This window comes from Pipistrellus kuhlii, unplaced genomic scaffold (assembly GCF_014108245.1).
Source record: "Pipistrellus kuhlii isolate mPipKuh1 unplaced genomic scaffold, mPipKuh1.p scaffold_m20_p_2, whole genome shotgun sequence".
In the NCBI taxonomy this organism is placed as follows: domain Eukaryota; kingdom Metazoa; phylum Chordata; class Mammalia; order Chiroptera; family Vespertilionidae; genus Pipistrellus; species Pipistrellus kuhlii.
Genome location: NW_023425515.1, coordinates 2,459,599 through 2,482,745, shown reverse-complemented (window position 1 = coordinate 2,482,745; position 23,147 = coordinate 2,459,599). Strand labels below are relative to the sequence as shown.

The 23,147-nt window shown below is 46.8% G+C and overlaps 1 protein-coding gene across 3 annotated transcripts in view; it reads left to right on the top strand.

Moving 5' to 3' along the window:
• The window catches only part of DSCAM (DS cell adhesion molecule), a 394,883-nt gene that overhangs the window by 271,849 nt on the left and 99,887 nt on the right, over nucleotides 1-23,147 (top strand). For 2 of the 3 annotated variants that reach the window (XM_036446831.2, XM_036446832.2), the window contains exons 12-15: nucleotides 14,597-14,793; nucleotides 15,831-15,927; nucleotides 16,501-16,629; nucleotides 18,836-19,003. In XM_036446831.2, the coding sequence (XP_036302724.1) occupies nucleotides 14,597-14,793; nucleotides 15,831-15,927; nucleotides 16,501-16,629; nucleotides 18,836-19,003 (591 nt within the window). The remainder of the gene's footprint in view (nucleotides 1-14,596; nucleotides 14,794-15,830; nucleotides 15,928-16,500; nucleotides 16,630-18,835; nucleotides 19,004-23,147) is intronic. The other variant, XR_006742300.1, reaches the window with a different exon arrangement.

Genomic DNA, 23,147 nt, shown 5'->3' with positions numbered 1-23,147 from the left:
GAAACGAAAAAAAGTCAACCGAAAATCATGGGCAAAAGACCAAAATTGCACAAAAATTTACCTACAGATCTTGACGGCAAAGTAAGACTTTTCTTTGAAGTGGGGGGTAGTCTTATACAGCGAATATAGGCCTAAACCTATGTTTTAACTGTAAAAATTAGGGGGTCGTCTTATACGCCGGAAAATACGTATTTGGTCCCCGAAGTCCCTGGAAGGGTGCCAGGAAGCGGGAGGGCTTGGGTGACTCTGGGAAGATGTGAGCATAGCCCTTCATCAAGGCAGCCCTTCCTGACCCCTGCAGCCTGCAGGGACAGAGCATGTCAGGAATCTCTCAAATGTTCTCATTAGCAGGAGGGCGGGATGGCAGCTGGCCCAGGGCAGCACGGGGCCATCAGCAGCCCTCGCTGGCACTCGGCACTGTCTAATGGAGCGCTGCCCTTCCACTGATTAGCCAGGAGATGAAAGGAGGCCACAGCCAGGCTGTCTGGGGACTCAGAAACTCCGGGTTGGTGCTTCCCTAGGAAATGTAAATGCTGCGTTTTGCATGGCATCAGCAGGCCGTCCATCACATACGTCCACCGTGCATGTGGAATTCTGAAGCCATTACACATTTTAAAGCAGCACTGACAGACTGGACAGCAGCAGAAGAAAGAGAGCAGGTCCCAGCTGTGGGGAGCATGCTCTGTCCAGGCTGAGGCCAGGCCCTGAGCCTGCACTGCCCTCTTCATTCTCACCAGGACAGAGGAGTTAGAGCGATGCTGAATGTCCATGACCAAATGGTCATTAGCAGGTGATCACCCGCCTGAACTGTATTTCATGCTGAGGGAGCTGTATTTGTGTTCTCCAGCAAAATAGAACTAATAGGACATGGGTATAGAGACAGAGGTAGAGGTAGGGGTAGAGATAGAGATAAATAGAGATAGAGGTAGAGGCAGAGGCAGAGGCAAAGATAGAGACAGAGATAGAGATAGAGATAGAGATAGAGATAGAGATAGAGATAGAGATGACAGAGATAGAGATAGAAATAGAGATAGAGGCAGAGGCAAAGATAGAGATAGAGATAGAGATAGAGATAGAGATAGAGATAGAGATAGAGATAGAGATAGAGAGATATGACAGAGATAGAGATAGAGATAGAGATGACAGATAGAGATAGAGATGACAGAGATAGAGATAGAGATGACAGAGATAGAGATAGAGATAGAGATAGAGATAGAGATAGAGATAGAGATAGAGATAGAGATAGAGATAATGTTCAATATTTTCATCATAAGTGTCTGTGCTGCTGACATCATTGTTGCAGACATTTTTACCACACCACTATGGGGGGCCATATGCATGTTGTGCGGTAAAAGAGATAAAATCAGATGGAACCAACTATGGGAACTTCGTCAATGGATAAATGAAACCCAACTGACAGTGCATTTAAATACTTTAAATTACCCAGAGGCCTCTGACTCGTCAATGGAGAAATAAAAACCAGAAAACCAGTTATTTTATCTTTTCTCCAGTGGCTGCTTGACTTGTCAATGGAGAGATGAAACCAAACAAAAAAGCAGGTGTGCATTTTACTTTTTGTCAAACAGTCATTCCTATTTTTACAGCAAAATTGCCTCACAGCTAATTAGTTACACAGAGAAAATGTCTGCAGCAAAATGCTCACAGTAAAAATGTCTACGGCAAAGATGCTATGGCGAAAATCCCTAGTCTGAGGGGTCTGGGGAGCCAGTTCCTCCTTCCCCCGCCTTTCCGTGCTGGTCAGGCCCTCAGTGGATTGGATAAGTTCCCCTCCCCCCCCATTGGGAGGGTAATCTACTCTCCTGAGTTCACTGATTCAAAGCTCATCTCCATCAGAAACACCTCACAGACACACCCAGAAGTCATGTTTAATCTGAGCAATGTTTAATATGAGTCAAGTTGACACCTAAAAGCAACTCTCATGGGAGAGTCATGTCTCATGGGACGGGTGAGGGATAGTGAGTGAAGATGCAGACCCTTGTTAAGGTAGAGCTCCTGGACGTGGCTAGCGTTCACCGCTTGGACTGAGTCTTAACACTGCTGGTGGGAACTCAGACTGGTACGGCCACTGTGGAAATCAGTGTGGAGTTTCCTCAAAAAATTAAAAATGGAACCACCACTTGACCCAGTGACCCCACTTCTAGGAATATATCCTCAGAAGCCTGAAATGCTGGTCTAGTTTAATTTTGTTACATTTTTTTTCAAAGCCAGCGTAGACACCCTGATGAAGGCCTGAGCTAAGGGACAGGAAAGCACACCTCTGCTTTGAAAGATGCTATGAACAGTGACAGGAAGGACCAGGCCACTGATTAGATGTGGGGACCTGGATCAGTTCAAGGTTGAGCCTTGGATACAGGAATCAGGATGGGAAGGGAGGCTGGAGGGAAGTGTCTGCATTTTATCTTGCCCATGTTGATCTGGGGGTGCGCCATCTGGCTGGCAATGCCTGGCTGACTTCCTGAGATGAGCAGCCGAAGCTGAGAATGGGAGGTCAGGGGTTTATAATAAATGGTCAGAGCAGCCCAAGCAGAGGGGGTCTGCAGGGTCACAGTGGACAGGAGAGTGGGCCTTGAAGGACAGGCAGGAAGCGCCGATATGAGCAGATGTTCCTCATACAGACTCTCATAAGTAAGACACAGCTCCTCAGTTATCCCTTCCTCTTGGTGTCATTTGGTTCAAAACCTGACACCGACCTGGACAGGTCCAGGCTTGGCCACATACCCTGCAAGCCCTCTAGTCCCCTCTCCCACCGCTTCCTTAATGAGCCAGGCCACAGGCTGCTGGCCCTGGAAGCCATGCCCTTAACACCATAACCCCAGCTCCCTGACTCCAGAGACAAGGGGACCATCACTCAAGTGTCCCCGTGGCTCCAGGCAGCCTCTCTAAGCTCACAGACCTCCTCTCTGCCATTAGTGCTGATTGCAGCATCTCAAAGTGTGCCCCGTCATGTTGCTGCCAGCTGTCTTGCCCTTAGAGCTTGCAGAAAGCAATCGCAATAGTCAGACCTTATTTGGGGGGCTATTTGTTTTTGAGGGTGTTTTTCTCAGTTGGAGACTGCGGACCGATGCCTGCCACAGGCTAACATTTCTCAGATCACCCCAGAGAGTCAGATCAACCTGCTTGGGATGTGTGTGTGTGTGTGTGTGTGTGTGTGTGTGTGTGTGTGTGTGTGTGTGTTTAAATCTTTGTTGTTAGAAGTATTACATTCATCTCCCCTATTTTTCCCATTGACCCCCTTTAGCCTTTCCCAGGCCTTCACCACACTATTGTCTTGTGTTCATGGGTATACAAGTTCTTTGGTTGGTCTCTTCTCACTCCCACCTTCCCGCTTCTAGGTCTCTGGATCCATTTTGTTCATCAGTTTATTTTTTTCATTAGATTTCACATATGAGTGAGATCATGTGATACTTGTTTTTCTCTGACTGGCTTATTTTGCTTAGCATAATACTCTCCAGGTCCCTCCATGCTACCTCAAAGAGTAAGAGATTCTTCTTTTAGTCTGCTGCATAGAATTCCCTGGTGTAAATGTAAATTTTTTATCCACTCATCTCCTGATGGCCACTTGGGCTGTTTCCAGATCTTAGCTATTGTAATTACTACTATGAACTTAGGGGTGCATATGTTCTCTCTGATAGGAATTTCAGGCTTCTAAGGATATATTCCTAGAAGTGGGATCACTGGGTCAAGTTGCAGTTCCATTTTTTTTTATTTTTTTGAAGAAACTCCACAGTGACTTCCACAGTGGAAAACATGTTCTCCCATACAGTGGGTTTCCTTTTCATTTTGGCGCTGATTTCTTTTGCTGTGCAGAAGCTATTTATTTTGATGTAGTCCCATTTGTATATTTTTCCTTTGTTTCTCTTGCGCTAGGCATTGTGTCAGTGAAAATGTTGCTACATGAGATGTCTGATAGTTTGCAGCCTATGTTTTCTTCAAGTATTTTTATGGTTTCACCACTTACATTGAAATATTTTATCCATTTTGAGTTTATCCTTATGTGTTGTGTAAGTTGCTAGATTAGTTTCATTTTTGTACATGTAGCTGTCCAATGATTCCAAAGTCATTTATTGAAGAGGCTGTCTTTACTCCACTGTCCTGCTTCTTTTGTGGAAGATTAAGTGAGCATAATGGCTTAGGTTAATTTCTGGATTCTCTGTTCTGTTCCATTGATCTGTATGTCTGTTCTTATCCCAGGCTATCTTTAGTAAAGTGGCTTTGTAGTATATCTTGACTTGATATTTGGTCTTCTGATCCTTCCAACTTCGTTCTTCTTTCTCAGGATTGCTGTGGCTATCTGGGGTTCTTTTGGGCTCCATATAAATTTTTGGAGTGTTTGTTCTAGATATGTGAGGTATAATGTTGGTATTTTAATAGGGATTGCATTGAACCTATATATTGCTTTGGGTGGTATGAACATTTTAATGATGTTAAGTCTACTAATCTATCAGCATCGTATAACCTTCCACTTGTTTATATTCTCTTCTCTTTTTCTTAATGTGCTTTAGTTTTCCAGGTAGAGGTCTTTCACCTCCCTGGTAAGTTTATTCCTAAATATCTTCATTTTTTGTTGCAATGGTAAATGGGATTCTTTTTTTAGCTTCTCTTTTTGAGAGTTCATTATTTGTGTATAAAAATGCCAGCAAGTTCTGGGTATTAATTTTGTATCCTGCTACAGTGCCAAAGTCCTTCATTAATTCCAGTAGTTTTTTTGGTGGAGTCTTTAGGGTTTTCTATGTATAATATCATGTCACCTGTGAATAATGACAGTTTTATCACCTCTTTTCTAGTTTGGATGTCTTTTATGTCTTCTTATTGTCTGATTGCTGTGGCTAGGACTTCCAGTAGTATGTTGAATAAAAGTGTTGAAAGTGGACAATCCTGTCTTGTTCCAGTTTTTAAGGGAAATGGTTTTAGTTTCTGTCTGTTGAGTATGATGTTGGCTGTAGGTTTATCATATATGGCCTTTACCATATTGAGATATGATTCTTCTATTCACACTTTGCTGAGAGTTTTTATCAAGAAGGGGTGTTGGATTTTGTTGAATGCTTTTTCTGCATCAAATGCTATGATCATGTGATTTTTGTTTATGTGATGTATCACATTTTTGGATTTGCAAATATTGTACCAGCCTTGCATCCCTGGAATAAATCCCACTTGGTTGTGGTGTATGATCTTTTTAATATACTAGAGTCCCCCTGCAATAGGGCTTCCTGAGGCAGTCTCCGCCGCTTCGCCTGCTTCCCTCCCTTCTCCACCATCCCGCTTGCTTGTTTGCTTCTCTGCAGTTTCATTTCCTTCTGCAGAGCTTGGCTTCCTTCTACACTGTCTTCAGTCTTCACTCTGCACCTGGATATGCAAATTAACCACCATCTTGGTTGGGTTGATTTGCATATGTGCTCCTGATTGGCTGGTGGGCATAGTGGAGATATGGTCAATTTGCATGTTTCTCTTTTATTAGATAGGATTACTGGATCCATTATATATATATTTAGTTGAGGATTTTAGCATCTATAATCATCAGGGATATTGGCCTGTAAAGCTTTTTCTTTGTAGTGTCTTTATCTGTTTTTGGGATTAGGATAATGCTGGCCTCATAGGAGAAGCTTGGAGTGTTCCTTCGTCTTGGATTTTTGGAGTGGTCTGAGGAGGCTGGTTGTTAGCTCCTCTTTGAATATTTGGTAAAACTCTCCTATAGAGGCAGTGCGCTGGGGATTCCATGATGAAGATGCTTTCCATACGATGCTGTGACAGATCTTTTCTGTGTCCCTTGTGGAAGCGTGCTCAGTGAGAACCAGGAACACGCCGTGTGCACTGCGTGGCACCGCTCATTTCATCAGGGCTGAGTCTTCCTAGTGAGTTTCTGCTTCAATTAGAGCTGTCAGTGCCTCAATTAGTGCCTGCTCGCCTCCTGGAGAGGGACTGTGCCACTTGCTGCTTCACAGGCCTCTGAGATCTAAACCCCCCAGAGCTGCTGGGTCATAAAATATCTCCTGGTTAGAGTGCTGTTTGCCAGGAACCCCTCTCCTGCCACCTCTGCCTGGGAAGATTTATCAACTGCCACAAGCCAGACTGCCACCTGCCAGCAGTTATACTGACAATACCTCCAAGTGAGGGTCCCCTGAGTTTACCCTCATGCATATGTGTGCAGGCATGCTGATGTGTGTGTGTGTGTGTGTGTGTGTGTGTGTGTGTGCATGCACTTATGTCCTGGCATATTTGCTCCTGAGCTAGGACAGATCTCCCTCCTCTGAGGTCATTAATCTTCCAGTTCAGTGTGTGAGGAGAACTTCTCCTCACCTTGCATTCAGAAGCAAAGGCAATTGGATCCGGCTCCCCAGAGGCTGGGCTGAGCCATTGCTTGTTTTTCAGGAGAGGTGTTTTTGTCTCTGCAAAATCTTTGCTGCTATTTTATATCTCCATGGCCTCTCTCTACCCTCCTGGCTTAGCAAACCCATAAAAGAGGACAGGAGACCATCTGGGCACTTTGAATTGTTTTCTTTCTGAAAGACAACCCTTTTAAAAAAAGAAAAGAAAAGAAAGAAATAACAGTACGTTTATGTGCTAATAAATATTATTAAAATGCACATCATCTTGGCTTTCATATAAAATTTGGGAGAAAGAATTTAAAATCATCAAATGCTACAGTGGCTCAGGAATTGTCATTTATGCATCCGTGCACATGTATGTGCACACATGCACATATGTCCATGTACACACTGTGCACATATAGAAGAAAGCATATGCATGCATATAGGCGCGTGCACACACACACACACACACACACAACCTTGTATAGATCCATGGCAATAATCCCTTTGAAAACAACTCTCAAAACCCTCTTCTTGAAAAGTAATCAGACCCTCACCCTATTGTTTTCATACCAAGTGACCAGAATTTAGCCCTTAAAAAAATCCCCTTTTCCTTTTTCTAAACATATGCTGTCAATTTTCTAGATAACATGATAGTTACAGCCATTATATTATTTATCAAATCTATATATTAATATTTCATTTAAAACCCACAAAAGTGAAATTTGCGTTCAAACATATTTTATTTATTGCTCAAGCTTTTTAAAAGCCCCACATCACATTTACATCAGTAAAATCTCTGTGACACCACTGCCCTCGCACTGGCTCTGGTTTTCCTTTCTGGGTTTTGCCTGCACACATGATTCGAAATTGGGCAGCACTGTCCACCCTCAAGCCACTGGTCCAGCCCTGCCTTCCTCCCCGGGCTCCTCAGCAGCCATAGCCACTGCCAGTCCAGCCCTGCCTCCCTCTCTGGCCCTTGAAGTAGCTGTGGCCTCTGCTGATCAGGCCCTCCCCAGGGCAGGTACACAGGGGCCCCTGCTGCGCCGCCTTCAACACTGTGCACACAGCTTCCTCCTGCCCAGTCAACCTGTTACTGTGTCCTGGTTAATTATCATATTTCTAGTGTGTGTGTGTGTGTGTGTGTGTGTGTGTGTGTGTGGTAGATGTCACACCGATATCACACAGTATGAAAGAAATAAGACATAAAACAATGAAGACAGGATAAGATTGTTATCTAGACAGTTCAAATCCAGGCAAGACTCATCTCGGCTGTTTATGGATGCGCATCTAGGTGGGAAAGCAGACATAGGCTCCCGGCAGTCTCTGTGTGACCTTCACTGAGACATGCGGTCTGCCTGTGCCTCACTCAATACCTGCCCTCCTAAAACCAGGGTAATAATTGCACCTACCTCCTAGGTTCGCTGTAAAGATGAAAAGCTCCGAAAACTTTCAGCATAGGAGTTAATACATGTTAGCTATAATTATCATCATCATTATTATACCAGGTGTCTTTAAAAGGACTTGAAGCTGGCAAATGATAAAGACATGCAGGAGAAAATGATGACCCAATTAAATAAACCAAATTTTATCACCAAACACAGATGACCAAATAGTAGAATGACATACGCAATGGCTGCAAGCTCATGAGACCCTGTCCTCGGTGTCCAGATGCAGATATTGATGCAGGATGAAGACCAACTGGTCACAGTGGCTTCCAAGAAAAGGTGAAATGTCAGAAATTAAAACGACGGTGTGGATGGCGGGGTCAGCATCCTGGCCACTGTCCCACCTTTACAAGCACCTTCAGGTGGAAGAAGCCTTGGCATGCCCTAAAGAGGGAGGTGCCAGGAGACGCCGCCCTGAATGCCAGGGGGCTGCTATCCACATAATGTGAGACGTTGCCACCAGGACCATTCATGGGGTGTGGTTCATCTTCTCTCCCCTTGCTTCTCTGTGCTGAACAGCTGGACATCTATACCTGCTCCAAAGTTAGAACACGGCTCTGGACTAACTATATTGTCCAAGCCACTGGATGCTGCTGGTTCTGACTCCAAAGGAACTGCTTGCCTTCCAAGAACTGTATCAGAATACTTTATTTCTTTAAATAAATCTTTATTGTTGAAAGTATTACAAATGTCCCCTCCCACCCCCATTAACCCCCTCCAGCCCGCCCTTGCCCCAACCCCTGTCCCAGGCCTTCATCACCCTATTGTCTGTGTCCATGGGTGATGCATGTGTGCATACAAGGTCTTTGGTTGATTACATCCCACCCATCCACCTGCACTTGCCTTCCCTCTGAGATTCTGCACCCTGTTCGTTCCATTCTTCCATGTCTCTGGATCCACTCTGCTCATCAGCTTATTTTGAGAATTAGATTCCACATATGAGTGAGACCAGGTGTGTCTCAGAATACTTTAGAGCAGCGGTCATCACCTTTCAGATCTCACAGACCACCATTGATCTGCGGACCACAGGTCAACAACCACCACTTTAGAAGGCAGAGGGCTGGGTTGGCCATCCTTGGATCTTTGCAGCCTGTTGGCCAGGCACTTGCATTCCTCATGGCACTCCCCATTGGCCATCTGGGTGTCCTGGTGACGTGGTGGTAGGCTTCCCTGGAACCGGTGACCGGAGAGAGAGATAGAATTCCGGTACCCAAGATGGAGCCACAGTCCTTTCATAATCTAATCTCAGGGTGACTCCCACCACTTCTGCCATATTCTGTTGGTCACAAAGACCAGCAACTCTGGTAAAAGGGAGAAGGTGGCTAAAAGGATGGTTTGCATAAAGGGATTCAAGGACCAATGGGGGTCACCGTGGGGATGGCTACACACCACTGATTAATATTTTTTTCTAATTAATATTCTGGACCTCATCCATTTTTTCCTAATATAGTTTATACTCATAATTTTTTTTTTTTTACTTTCAGTGATGACAAGAAATCAAAGTCTACTTATTATTTTTTCTACCTAGTTATTTAAAGGTTTTATTATTAGGCAAACATAGCATCTATGTACTTGACCAGACAAGAAGGGGGGGTGGGGGAAAGGAAGAAATAATAAGCCAGCATCTATAGGAACTGGAAGGAGAGCACTGTTGTTAATATTTGGGGGTTCACATTTATACTTGTCATGCAAAACAAATCCACTTTTTCCCAATAATGTGACTTGAAAGGAGCTCCGAGTGGATATGATATGAAACCTAAGTGCGCTCCGAGTGTGCGGTGACACCATTAATCATGTCACCAGGCCCCGGCCAGGCTGCCAGGCAGCGGAGAAGCTGTCAATCTTGTTAAAGTTTAACAGCAAACGCAGCCCACAGTAGCCGGGAAACGCATACTTGATGAATGGTTATAATCAAAGGAGCTTCATTATGTAAGCAGAGTAACCCAGCGAGGGGGTGTTGCCATGTGTGCGGAGAGCTGATTAACTCCTGGCTGGAGAGCTCGTTTCCTTCCCGGGGATGAGAGCCGCCCGGGAGGCAGCCTCCCTCGCTGACACATGCATGAGCAATAAGCGTGTGGACAGGAATGTCTGCTTCTGCAGCGGTAGGACCCGCACTCCATGCTTCTGCCCACACTCGGTGGGACCCCCCACCACATGGGGGTGGAGGGCGGCTGCAGGTCTCTTTGTTCTCAGGGAAGAGGACATGGAGATGCAGCTGAGAGGCCTGGGCCTCAGAGCAGAAAAGCCTGTGAAGGCCTGAGCAGAAGCAGGCGGCGACCTGCGGACCATTGCACTCAAGAAGGGCTACAGACATTGTCAGGATAAAGCTCTGTACATCAGTGACCATAGGAGCCTCAGTCACTGTCACCACAAGGTGGAGGCAGCCCCAGAGTCCATGGCTGGATGATGGAAGCAGAATGTTGCCTCTACACACAATGGAATATATTCAGGCTTAAAACGGAATACAGTTCTGTCTGACACACGCTGTGACATGGATGGACCGTGACTGCATTGTGCCACGTGCAATGAACCAGTCTCCAAAAGACAAAATGTCATGTGACTCCTCCTTCACGAGGCCCTGCAGTGGTCAGATTCCTAGAGCATGGTGGGTGCCAGGGGCTGAGGCAGTGTTCAATGGGGGAGTTTGAGTTGGGGAAGATGAGAAAGCTCTGGAGATGGACGAGGGTGAAGGCGGCTCATGTGGATGCACCGAATGTCCCTGGACTGTATTCACACTTAAAAGTGCTTAAAACAGCTCAGAAAACCTGGTGTCCTCTAGATTTTCCATGTACAACTTGGAAGGCTTAAGAGAATGGCTCAGCTCCTCGGCCCTATTCTATTAGGTCTAGTAATAATTAATGTCGTTTTCTAATACTTTTTTAAATCAAATTTATTTAAACAAAACAACAAAATTTAATCAACAATATAGTTGCTGTTGTTTTCTACTACTTGTGCCCAATGCTCAGGAAGCATTTTAATCCCTCTGTTGTAAAATTCTTGTGATTTTGATGCAAAAAATTTGGTCAATGCATTTTTGAGGCATTCTTCATTATTACATTTTTTTCCAAGAAGAAAGTTTTGCAAAGAACAAAACAAATGGTAATCGGAAGGGGCAATATCAGGAGAATATGCAAGTTGAGGGAGAACTTCCTATTCCAACTGGCACAGTTTTTCAGCAGTGATTCTTGCAGTATGCGGTCGTGCGTTATCGTGGTGAAGAATTACGCCCTTCCGATTAATCAGCGCGGGTTCTTTTTCTCTTAAAGCTTGGGCTAACCTTTCCAATTGGGCACTATACACTGCACTTATAATGGTTTGGTTATATGGTAAAAGTTCATAATGAAGAATTTCTTTAAAATTCCACCAAACACACAACATCACTTTTTTCGCATGCAAGTCAGGTTTTGGCGTGGGCTGCGGAGCCTCATTTTTGTCCAACCATTGAGGCCACCTTTTCAAAGTAACATACAGCATCCATTCTTCATCTCCGGTAACAATTTGCTCTAAAAACGGCAAACGGTTTTGACGAGAGAGGAGCGAACTGCAAATTGTGACTCTTTGATTACAGTTGTTGTCCGTCAACTCATGAGGAACCCATTTTCCAAACTTTTGGACTTTGCCAAGTGCACGCAATTGATTGGAAATTGTTTTTTGTGAACAATTTAAAGTTGTCGCAAGCTCTTGTTGGGTAATTTGAGGATTTTGCACCAAAAAAGCTTGAAGAGCTTCTTGATCAAAATTGGACACACGGCCTCGACCACTCTTGTCATCTAACGAAAAATTTCCCTCGCGAAATTTCTCAAACCAACGCTGGCATTTTCTGGCACTAACTGCATCTTGACCAAGAGCACTACAGATGTTTTTTGCAGCCTCACTTGCTTTTCTTCCTAATTGGAACTCGTAAAGCATGCAGTGCCGAATATGCTCTTCATCCGCCATCTTCTTAGCCCTAGTTTTGCAACAAAAACCAAACCAAACACAAACTTTTTCAAGCAAAACTTGTTCATTGCACTTCACACGTTCTGTAGATACCATGTGTTTGAAGGTTATGTCAATACAAGTCAACGCCAAGCAAGATTTAAACGAATGTTTAAAAACGACATTAATTATTATTAGACCCGATAGTAATGACTAAAAGTTCCCTTCTCTCTGAGAACACACATGCTGTTCTGAGATCATGTATGTAAAAGTGATCTGAAAGTTTAAAGGGTACAGGAGCACATATGTATTATTTACTACAGTTAGGTTAGCCTAGACCGCTAGTGCTCCAGACCCTGGAGGACAAAAGGGAGGAGTCGTCATCAGAGGGAGTGAAGGGACTAGCTTTACTGCATTCCTCTTGTGGTGACGTAGATGTTTTAAAAATCTAACTAGCCAAAATCGGTTTGGCTCAATGGATATAGCGTCGGCCTACAGACTGAAAGGTCCCAGGTTCGATTCTGGTCAAGGGCATGTACCTTGGTTGCGGGCACATCCCCAGAAGGGTGTGTGCAAGAGGCAACTGATAGATGTTTCTCTCTCATGTTTCTAACTCTCTATCCCTCTCTCTTCCTCTCTGTAAAAATTAATAAAATATATTTTTTTAAAAATCTAACTAAATGAAGTAGAGCATTGGTTGAGGGGTCGAAGAGGGACATAGAGGGAAGAGGTTCTCCTTTAGCCAGTTTCAAACCCTCCAGTTCTCTGTTTCTTTATTTATAAAACAAGGAGGAGAGCGATAAGATGTCAAGTGTGAAAGGAACTCTAAAATTCTCTTACATTTTAGTCTTAATTATCCCCCCTTCAAAGCAGTTGTTTGATGTCTTGTTCTCTTGGACCATGTGCATAGACATCTGTTAATATTAATTTAGATGCAATGGATCTGCTAGGAATGCTGTTTCTATGCATCTCACCCATATTGGTAGCATAATTTGTCATCTGATGCTACTTAAAATGCTGCTTATAACTATGTCTTGGGTCATTTCTATGGCCAGAATTTCTATTCCATAGGGTTGTCATTTGGATTAAATACATGCATAATGTGTGGAAAGGCTCCTGGCATGCAGTCAGCATCCATCAAAGTTCGCTGTTGTTGGTATGGATGGAATTGTGTGTGAGAGAGACAAAGGGAGAGAGGTAAAAATAGGGAAGGAGAGAGGGGGTGAAGAAAGTGGGGATTAGGAAGGAAAAGGGAAAGGAGAGGAAAAGCACAGATGGGAAGGCTCGGGGCTCACTCAGTGGCGTTGTTACAATCCCTTTGAGACTGGATCCATTGGAGAGCTTTAAGTTAATCCATTCCTGACCCTGCCTCGGCTCTCCTAGGTGTCAGATGAGAAAACTGAGCCCCAAGGCATTCAATGGTCTTGCCCATTCTTAGCCCTATATCCCTGGGTGGCGTGAGATTGGAGCCCCGCTGCTGGCTCCCAGTACCTTTTCTTGCCTCTTCTGCTGTGACTTGTGTGACAGGGGCACTGCTCTAGCCCAAGACTCCAGGCCCCCGGCCAGAGTCCAGCCTGCAGCATGACAGCACGCCTACACCCCAAAAAACAGGCTCTGGGCAGAAGCCCCCCATCTAAGTGCTTGATCTTCCAGGCATTCACTAGTTCGTGTTCTCCCCTACATCTGTGTTACATAGAATAATGATAGTGATGTGTCAAATGAATTTTGATGGGCTGATGAGATTACATTGAAGATCACTTCCATTCAGGTCTATGTATGAAATGTGTGATGCGGAAGCCAGGCAGTGGGTATATGGCTGCCCAGCGTTCTGTGTGTTTGAGATATTTCATAGTCAAATGCTGGGGGGATATAAAAGCAAATAGCTGAAGAAGCATTTAAAATGTTCATGTGTCAGACCATCTCTCTCCCTGACCTTCTAGCTGGACACTCAAGTGTCCCTGCTTCTGTTGGCCTGCTTGGGTGCTGGGACAGCCTAGTTGCCTTGTTCTGGGCCCCTCTCTCCCACTTCTGTTCTGACCAGTTGGAGGAGTTGAGGCGCTTTTCGGGATGCAGGACCTTCCTGCTCAAACAGGGGAAGTCCTGGGCATCAAGCATTGGGACCATTATTGATGATGGGTCATTAAAGTCAGATCCTGATTGACTCTTGTATCTGAGCCTTTGACGCTCATTGCTCTTCTCTGGTTTCCTCTTCTCTGCACAATGAAGGATTGAGCAGATGGTTGGGACAGGCAGGTTGTCTAGCCAGGGTGCTTGGTCTTCCCTTTTGTTTCTTTCTCAGCGATATTTTCAGCAGAGCTGGAGACGGAGATAAAAATAAAAATCTGTTCAAATCAGTTTTGTTTTATTGATGGAGCCATTAAAACAGGAGAGTATATTTTAGGACTAATCTTCAATATCAGTGATTGATAAACTTTTCATTCTCTCTGGAGCCTCCTGTTGAAAAATCAATGCACACATCTGTCATTGCTGAATTACCTGTGCAAAGGTGCAGAGATGCACTGTTCATATGTGTAGGTTTACTGTTTGGAATAAAGATAGTTATTGTCTTGGTAAACTCACCAAGTTATCCATGCCAATTGTCAAGTTCAGTCTTTTTCCTAAGTGCCCTAGGGGAATGGACCATGCCTGTGACCCTCGTCTGCCCTCATGGGATTGGAAGAGAGAGCCATCCCCTGTGCGTGAAGGCAATGTTGCTTAGGGCTCCCTGGGTCACGTTTCATTTTTCTGCCACCTCCCTCTATTTTCATCCCCATTCTTGCTCAGCGGTTTCATGAGTAGGTTTTATTTTGGAGGAATGTCTCTTGGAAAATGACTCAGCTGAGTGTTACGGGGACATGGAGACCCCCTCGGGGCCAAATAAGTCGTTTCTCTTTGGGTTTTCAGTTCCTGCCATGATCACATCCTATCCCAACACCACCCTGGCCACTCAGGGGCAGAAAAAGGAAATGAGCTGCACCGCCCACGGGGAGAAGCCCATCATCGTCCGCTGGGAGAAGGAGGACCGCATCATCAACCCCGAGATGGCCCGCTACCTGGTGTCCACCAAGGAGGTGGGCGAGGAGGTGATCTCCACTCTGCAGGTAAGAGCACGGCACGCCCCGCAGGTCAGAATCTAAGCTCACTGGCTGGATGGGCCTGTCTTTCCACACGTGTGGGTGCGTGTTGGGGATAAACAAGCATCGAGCAAGCTTTTGGAGCTTTCTCATGAAGCACCATTTCCCTCCCCTTCATCCAGAGAGATTAGCTAGGAGCTGCAAAAACCGTACTTTCTCCTCAGTGTTAGTGAGAGTAAAATTATTACAAACACGGCAGGGAACCTAACTGTAATTTTAAAAAACAAAACAATAAAAACACAACCCTGAGAACTAGAGTTCCTTCAAGGCAGTTCATCCTGGAGGAATGGGATGTTAAAACCATGCTGTCGCAGGTTTTAACGTCCCATAAAAACAGAAGTTGGATGGGCGTTGGGATAAAATAGTGTAAGGAGAAATATTTTGCTTCTTTGGTAAAACCCAATGTAACAAAACCCTGTCCTTCAAATACAATCACAAACGCTAGAAAGAGGTGTGCTGGTCTCATCTTGTGTGCACATTGGTAGCTAACAGTGATGCTTTGAGCCCAGGGGGAGGTGATGCTAGTGCACACAAGGGGAAGAATGGGTGTCTGAAACTTGGGTGTGGATTCACTCGCTGGTCCGGCCCTGCAGTCCCTCCTGGAGCAAACCTCTAATGAGGGTCTTGCAGCCGGAGGCTCTATTGCAGCATTCACAGACCTGTCTCCCTAGGCAGTGCTCCTGTGGGTGCTTTAAAGGCAGGTTGTGCGGATAAGGAGGTAAGGGGAGTATACGTGGAATATCTATCAACTTGACCATGGCATTCTACATAGAGTAGGCATCCAGCAACTGACGTTGCTCATGTACATGAAAGCCATTGGTCTTTGCCATGGCAATTGTGCTGAAATGATTTGCTGCCAGACATGTGTGTGTGTGTGTGTGTGTGTGTGCATTTGCATACATGTGCTGGAGGTGGGAGGGGGGTGGGCGTGGAGAGATTTTTGCAGCCCAAACCCTCACTCTATGTTACTGGATAAGGTGGGTTTCTTTCTGCTTTACACACAGATTTTGCCGACGGTGAGAGAAGATTCTGGCTTCTTCTCCTGCCACGCTATCAATTCCTATGGGGAGGACCGTGGAATAATCCAGCTCACAGTGCAAGGTAGGCAGAGGCAGCAGAGGGCAGCACAGGGCTGCTCAGGGACAGTGGGTGCATCCCAGGTGCAGGTACCTGTGTGGGCGCAGCTTGCTGTGAAGCACCTCGCTCCCCGGGAGGGTTGACTGTGTGGACGCAGCATTTGCAGAGCTCCTGAGTATGTCAGGGTGCAGCCCCAACAGGAAACTGAGTCCTTAAAGAACCTGAATCATCTGACCCAGCAGCCAGTGCCTTCTCTGCTCCATTTAGGACTTCTCACCCCGGACGAACTGAATGAAGAGACAAGTTTAACATTTGACATTTAACTCAAAATAGCGTTTGAGTTGTAGATTCCAAACTAGAAGAGCAGCATTTAAATCCTCCAGGTTTGGCCCTGCTTTGTGCATGCTCTGACGATGGGCACTCTGGGGACAGGGACACTTCTTCTCCCCAAAATGAGGGTAGGGAGACAAGAATGCTCTCTAGGAAAAAGCATCCTCCAGCGTGGGGTGCTGACAGAGCTTCCGGGAGCCACAGGCAGCAGCGCCCCCCGAGCTCAGGTCTGAGCTCATGGGGTGCCTGTGTCCTGTTGCTTGACAGAGCCGCCGGACCCCCCTGAAATTGAGATCAAAGATGTGAAGGCGCGCACAATCACCCTCAGGTGGACCATGGGGTTCGACGGCAACAGCCCCATCACAGGCTACGATATCGAATGCAAAAATAAATCAGGTAAGTCCTTGGTTTCCTCCGACTTCATGTCCGCTTTAGAACGGCCTTGTGTTCCCCCATTTTCCTGGGTCTCACTGTGAGAGCCAACCTGGACTCGTGGGAACTCAGAGGGCTCTCTGTCCCAGTGTGTCTCTTTTCCGGGTGAGGTCCCCCCACAGTGGAGTTTTCATGTCCGGTGCCCTCCTGGGCGCAGCTCCACCACTTTTCTCTCTGAGCCTCAGTCCTGCATTGCGAAGGCCACTGGCATTCTTGACAGCGATCAGCGTGCGGGCAGTTGCTGCCTCCTGGCCACCGTCGTGATTCCAGTGGTCTCTGGGCTGCCCTGCACTTCCCATGCGGACTCGTACCGTCTCACAAAAGAGATGAGAAATTAGAGTGCCATCTGCATGTGCGGGGTGAACAGGGTTCTCAGATGCCACCCGCCAGCCTTGCTTTTCCCTTCGTGGGCACTGGGATTACCCCGCCATGGCCACGAGAGCCCAAGAATCATGCTTTTAGAAGGGGCACTGGGCCTTGAAATAAGTATCCAGATCAATGAGAAGCGCAGGCCTACTCAGTTCGTTCATCCCAGAGAGGCATCTGGAGTCCTGGGGGTGAGGTGATGCCCACGGGGCCTCTTGAGAGGAGGCACACGGGCACCAGGAGATGTGACAGGGCCAGTGAGGCCAGGAGATGGGGGCCCTGAGGAGCAGAGTTGAGCCGCCTGTGTGGTTAGCCACTTCCTCTGCGTCTTGCGCTGTCCGGGCTTCCTCTCTCTTGTCCTTGATGTCTTCTCCAGGAGGTCTGGCTTTCTCTCCTTGGGACAAGGGCTCGTGTTTCTGTGCCATTTCATTTATATTAATGTGTCTCCCCCTCGTAAGTCCTCTATTAAGTCACCTTCCATGTATTTTTTGCAGCGTCTTCTCTTCTTACATCATAGTCTTCCGCCTTCAATCCTCTTGACCCAAATGACACTTTTTTCTTTTAGCTGGAATATTAGTTGTTTGTTTCTATTTTGTTCTATTTCCTGATAAGTTAGAGCAAAGTAGGCTTGAGGCCACTTATTGGTTCTGCAAGTCCAGAAAGTCTTGCACTTACGGTGGGCAGAGCAGCCCTCTGGACCTCCATTGTGGAGGTCAGTGTGGAAAAGAGTGTGGGATCATTCCCAGGACTCAGAGTTCTATGTAATTTGCTATTGATTTGCTCATCTATTAAGCGTGCCCATATTATCTCTCAGGCTCTGTGTGAGCACTGAGGAGATGGCATTAAACATGGCAAGCCTGGTCTCTGCCCGCATGGGGCTTAACATCCATCAGGGAGCACAGACTCCCAGTGAAATCCCAAAAGTGTGATGAGCACCACACAAGACCCAGGGGAGTAGGAGTGTGTGAGCATCCTCTCTGTCCTTCCTCTCGGGGGTTCTGTTCTCTACAACCAACATCATCTCTTGATCACTCACCCCCAGTGTGCACCTGCCCAAACTGTGTCTGAAATAAGAACCATTTATTCACCTTCTCCTGATTGGTTGAAGCCCTAACATCAGCAGGTACATATTGTTACCTATTCAATGGTAACCCTTCAAACTAGGCATGTGCTAACTTTAATATTAGCTGTGGTTCAAAAATAATTTCTTCAATAAAGGAGCTGAGAGTAAATAATTTCAAATTAGAATTAAGAAATATATTTGGTAAGGAGCGTTTATACTGGAGACTGAGATTAATTTTTTATGTGTATTTTGTTTTTACCACTCCTCATTGGGATGAGAAGGGACCTCCTTGGCTGAAGATTGTGCTGGTTTCCAAATACCTTTTCTTTTTGGTGGAGGGGAGTTCAAACCCTAATTCCTTTTGCTACCTTGCCCAATGAGAGCACAAACATGGCCTATTCCACTACATGACCTTCCGCCACGTCATCTCCCCTCCATGATCTCCACCCACAGACCTGGTGTGTTGCCTGGGGGTCCCTGAGCTCAGGTGCCCACACCCTTGTCCTCCTCAATGTTTGTAGACAGTGAGTGTATGCTAGTGCCCCACCCCCCTGCTTCTCTGATGGCCCTCCCACCAAAACACTGGGGGCAATGCATTGAGAATTTCACTTTGAGTTGTGACTTTTCTTTCTTTCTTGTTTTATTTACTTTGTTTTTAATTCCTACTTGTGAACTTTCCAAGGCAGAGGGAAAAAAACTCACGTCTCTATCTCTTCTTTTTTGAAAAACAAAACCCAAAAGACTCCTGGGATTCTGCTCAGAGAACCAAAGATGTTTCCCCTCAGCTGAACTCGGCCACCATCATTGATATCCACCCTTCCTCCACCTACAGCATCCGCATGTACGCCAAGAACCGGATTGGCAAGAGTGAGCCCAGCAACGAGCTGTCCATCACCGCAGACGAGGCAGGTGCGTGTGGCTGGCTGGAGGCCAGGGGACTGGCTCTGGGGCTCAGGTGGTTAATGCAGGATCAGACCTTTGATGAGAGGTCTCTGAGGCTCCACGCCCCACCTAAGCACAGGCAGTGCTCTGCCTTCTACTTGAGAGGCACTGCCCATCAAATAGGGCTTTGGTCAAGGTTCTCCTACCCAAGACTTAAAAGAAAGACAGATGACACTAGCTATCTAGTTAAAGAACCTTGCCGTTGTTACACCTCCTTTGTTTGGCTATATGGGATCCAGGTGGACAGGAGACCCATGAGTGTATGTATACCTTGCCCAAGTCCCTGTGCTGTCCAGGTGACGGAGGAAGGCTTACCTAGGAAATGGCAAGGATATCCTGTGTGGGCAGCTGCGGAGATGGTAGTACAGGTTATTTCATTGACCAGAAATGTCAGTGTTTCTATGATAAACGTTTTTAGGGTCTTTTCCTACTACAAAGTATTTCATATTCAGTTTTGAAAACTTCGAAGATAGACATAGCATGTTGAAGGAGGCAGAGCAGGTTCCATGGCACATGTGTCAAACACAAGGCCCGCGGGCCAAATCCGTCCCGCCAGGCCTTGCAATGTGGCCCGCACCGCGCTGTCATCACTGCACTCCGCTGCATTTCCATCACAATGACAGTTTATGACTGTTCAGTAAACCATTCGGCCCGCGATTTAGGCTGGATTTTAGATTTTGGCCCCTTCTCTGATTGAGTTCGACACCCCTAAGTCCTAGAGCTATCTATGCACAGGTTGATACCACCTGCTAAGAAAATTCTGTAACTGTTTTATCACCCACACAGGCATGCATGCCCATGCAGGTATACATACACCCTCCAACACCGTGGCCCACGCATGGCTACCAGGGGGTGAAATTAAGTGATTTGTACAGGACTGAGCAGCTAGGCAGTGGCCATGAATGCTGATTGACAGCCTAACTCCTAGAAGGAGAGGTGGAAGCAAGCTGCCCTTGAGTGTTTTGGGGGAAGGAGAGGTAAGCAAGCAAAGCCTGGCTTAGCTCTTTGGGGGCAAAGAGTCTAGCCCCCAAAGCTAATTTTTCTTCTCCTGCCAATAATCAGAGCTAATCAGCCACTGCCTACTGCTGTGGGAAAGTTGGAAGCTTAATCTCAGATCCCTACTTCTCCATCACCAAGGTTAAGACAATCATTCCCACATGATCAGGAGTCCAACAGGAGGACTATCTTTCAGGGTTGTCCTTGACTTCCTTCCAACCACCTCCTTCTGTGTTGCTCTCAGTCATGTCATTGCAAATAGACATCGTGCTTACATATCTCCTAAGCACCTTTCTACAATTTGTAATGGTACTTTAGCATGTTTTTTTTTGTTGTTTTGTTTTTTTGTTTTTTTACCAATTCCATATTGTTAGGCATGCCAGTTGTGTTCTGGTTTTCCTTATTATGAACACCACTGTGATGAGCATTCTTGTGTATATCTTCTGCTATTTTCAAGATGGTTTTCTTAGTTTAAATAGCAAGAAGTAGGATTTCTGGATCAGAACAAATGCAAAATTTAACTCTTGATCCTTAAGGAAATGGGTTAAAATATACAGTTCTTTCTGAACAGTGATGAGACTCTTTTCTCACCCCTGTGGTTGACATAATGGCGCGTGGAAATTGTTTTTAAGGCTGGGGTTTGGGGGGAGGGGGGAGTAGCTTTGTGCCTCCGTGTCCGAGGATGAGCCATTTCTGATACTTGGTACCTGCAAAATGGACATCATGATGCTTTCCTCTTCCTTTCCATGAACATTGGATAAATGGACAAAATGCCAAGCTTTAAAGTATTTTCCATTTCTCAGAAATAAATGGGAAAGGAGTATCTGCATGTTCCTGCAAAAATGGAACCTTATTTAAATATTTATGTAAGCAACGCACTGACTTCCTGGAATCTCATTATGCCGGATATTTAGGGACAATGAGCTGCCCCCCCCCAAACACAACACAATGCAGTGCTCCCCCCTCCCCTCCCTCTTCACCCTTTTCTCACTGCCCAGCTCCAGGGCCTTCTCAAGGTAGCTGGCTGTTGCTGGTGATGCTATGGGGGGCGGCTTTCCGGATCGCCATTAGCCATTATGAAAGCTGTTGTTGTTGCTTTTTATTTCGTTTCCCTGGTGACCTGGGCTGCAGCTGGCAGTTGCCATGGCAGCGTTCCTCTCTGAGCTGGGAGGCCAGGTGATCAGCCGCCCGGTCAGCGGTCTGCAGGCAGCTCCCTGGATCTCTGCTGCAGGCAGGCTCAGAGCCGCCTGCTTGGCTTCTGGAGCGCCTTGTGGTTGCCCAGGTGCCCTCTACCAGCCTCACCCCTTCCCTGGCAGCTGAGCGGAGGGAGGCTGTAACAGGAGGAGCGGGGCTTTAGCAGAGCTCCACGCAGAGTCTGCCTTCGTCTGGGTGCCTAGGTCTGCGTGACTGAAACAAAAGTCATTTTACTTCATATGGCTCACATGGAACAGAGGGCAACTACCCTGCTACCCTGATCAAGCACACCCTCACTACAACCACCCCACTACCTGACCATACCCACCCTCACTACAACCACCCCACTCCTGACCATACACACCCTCACTACAACCACCCCACTACCTGACCATACCCACCCTCACTACAACCACCCCACTTCCTGACCATACACACCCTCACTACAACCACCTCACTCCCTGACCATACACACCCTCACTACAACCACCCCACTCCCTGACCATACACACCCTCACTACAACCACCCCACTCCCTGACCATACCCACCCTCACTACAACCACCTCACTCCCTGACCATACACACCCTCACTACAACCACCCCACTCCCTGACCATACCCACCCTCACTACAACCACCCCACTCCCTGATCAAGCACACCCGCACTACAACCACCCCACTTCCTGACCATACACACCCTCACTACAACCACCCCACTCCTGACCATACACACCCTCACTACAACCACCCCACTCCCTGACCATACACACCCTCACTACAACCACCCCACTCCCTGACCATACCCACCCTCACTACAACCACCTCACTCCCTGACCATACACACCCTCACTACAACCACCCCACTCCCTGACCATACCCACCCTCACTACAACCACCCCACTCCTGACCATACACACCCTCACTACAACCACCCCACTCCCTGACCATACACACCCTCACTACAACCACCCCATTCCCTGACTATACCCACCCTCACTACAACCACCCCACTCTCTGACCAAGCACACCCGCACTACAACCACCCCACTCCTGACCATACACACCCTCACTACAACCACCTCACTACCTGACCATACACACCCTCACTACAACCACCCCACTCCCTGACCATACACACCCTCACTACAACCACCCCACTCCTGACCATACACACCCTCACTACAACCACCCCACTCCCTGACCATACACACCCTCACTACAACCACCCCACTCCCTGACCAAGCACACCCGCACTACAACCACCTCACTACCTGACCATACACACCCTCACTACAACCACCCTGACCATACACACCCTCACTACAACCACCTCACTACCTGACCATACCCACCCTCACTACAACCACCTCACTACAACCACCTCACTACCTGACCATACACACCCTCACTACAACCATCCCACTCCTGACCATACACACCCTCACTACAACCACCTCACTACCTGACCATACACACCCTCACTACAACCACCCCACTCCCTGACCATACACACCCTCACTACAACCACCCCACTCCTGACCATACACACCCTCACTACAACCACCCTGACCATACACACCCTCACTACAACCACCTCACTCCTGACCATACACACCCTCACTACAACCATCCCACTCCTGACCATACACACCCTCACTATAACCACCTCACTACAACCACCTCACTACCTGACCATACACACCCTCACTACAACCACCTCACTCCTGACCATACACACCCTCACTACAACCACCCCACTCCTGACCATACACACCCTCACTACAACCACCCCACTCCCTGACCATACACACCCTCACTACAACCACCCCACTCCTGACCATACACACCCTCAATACAACCACCCCACTACAACCACCCCACTCCCTGACCATACACACCCTCACTACAACCACCTCACTAC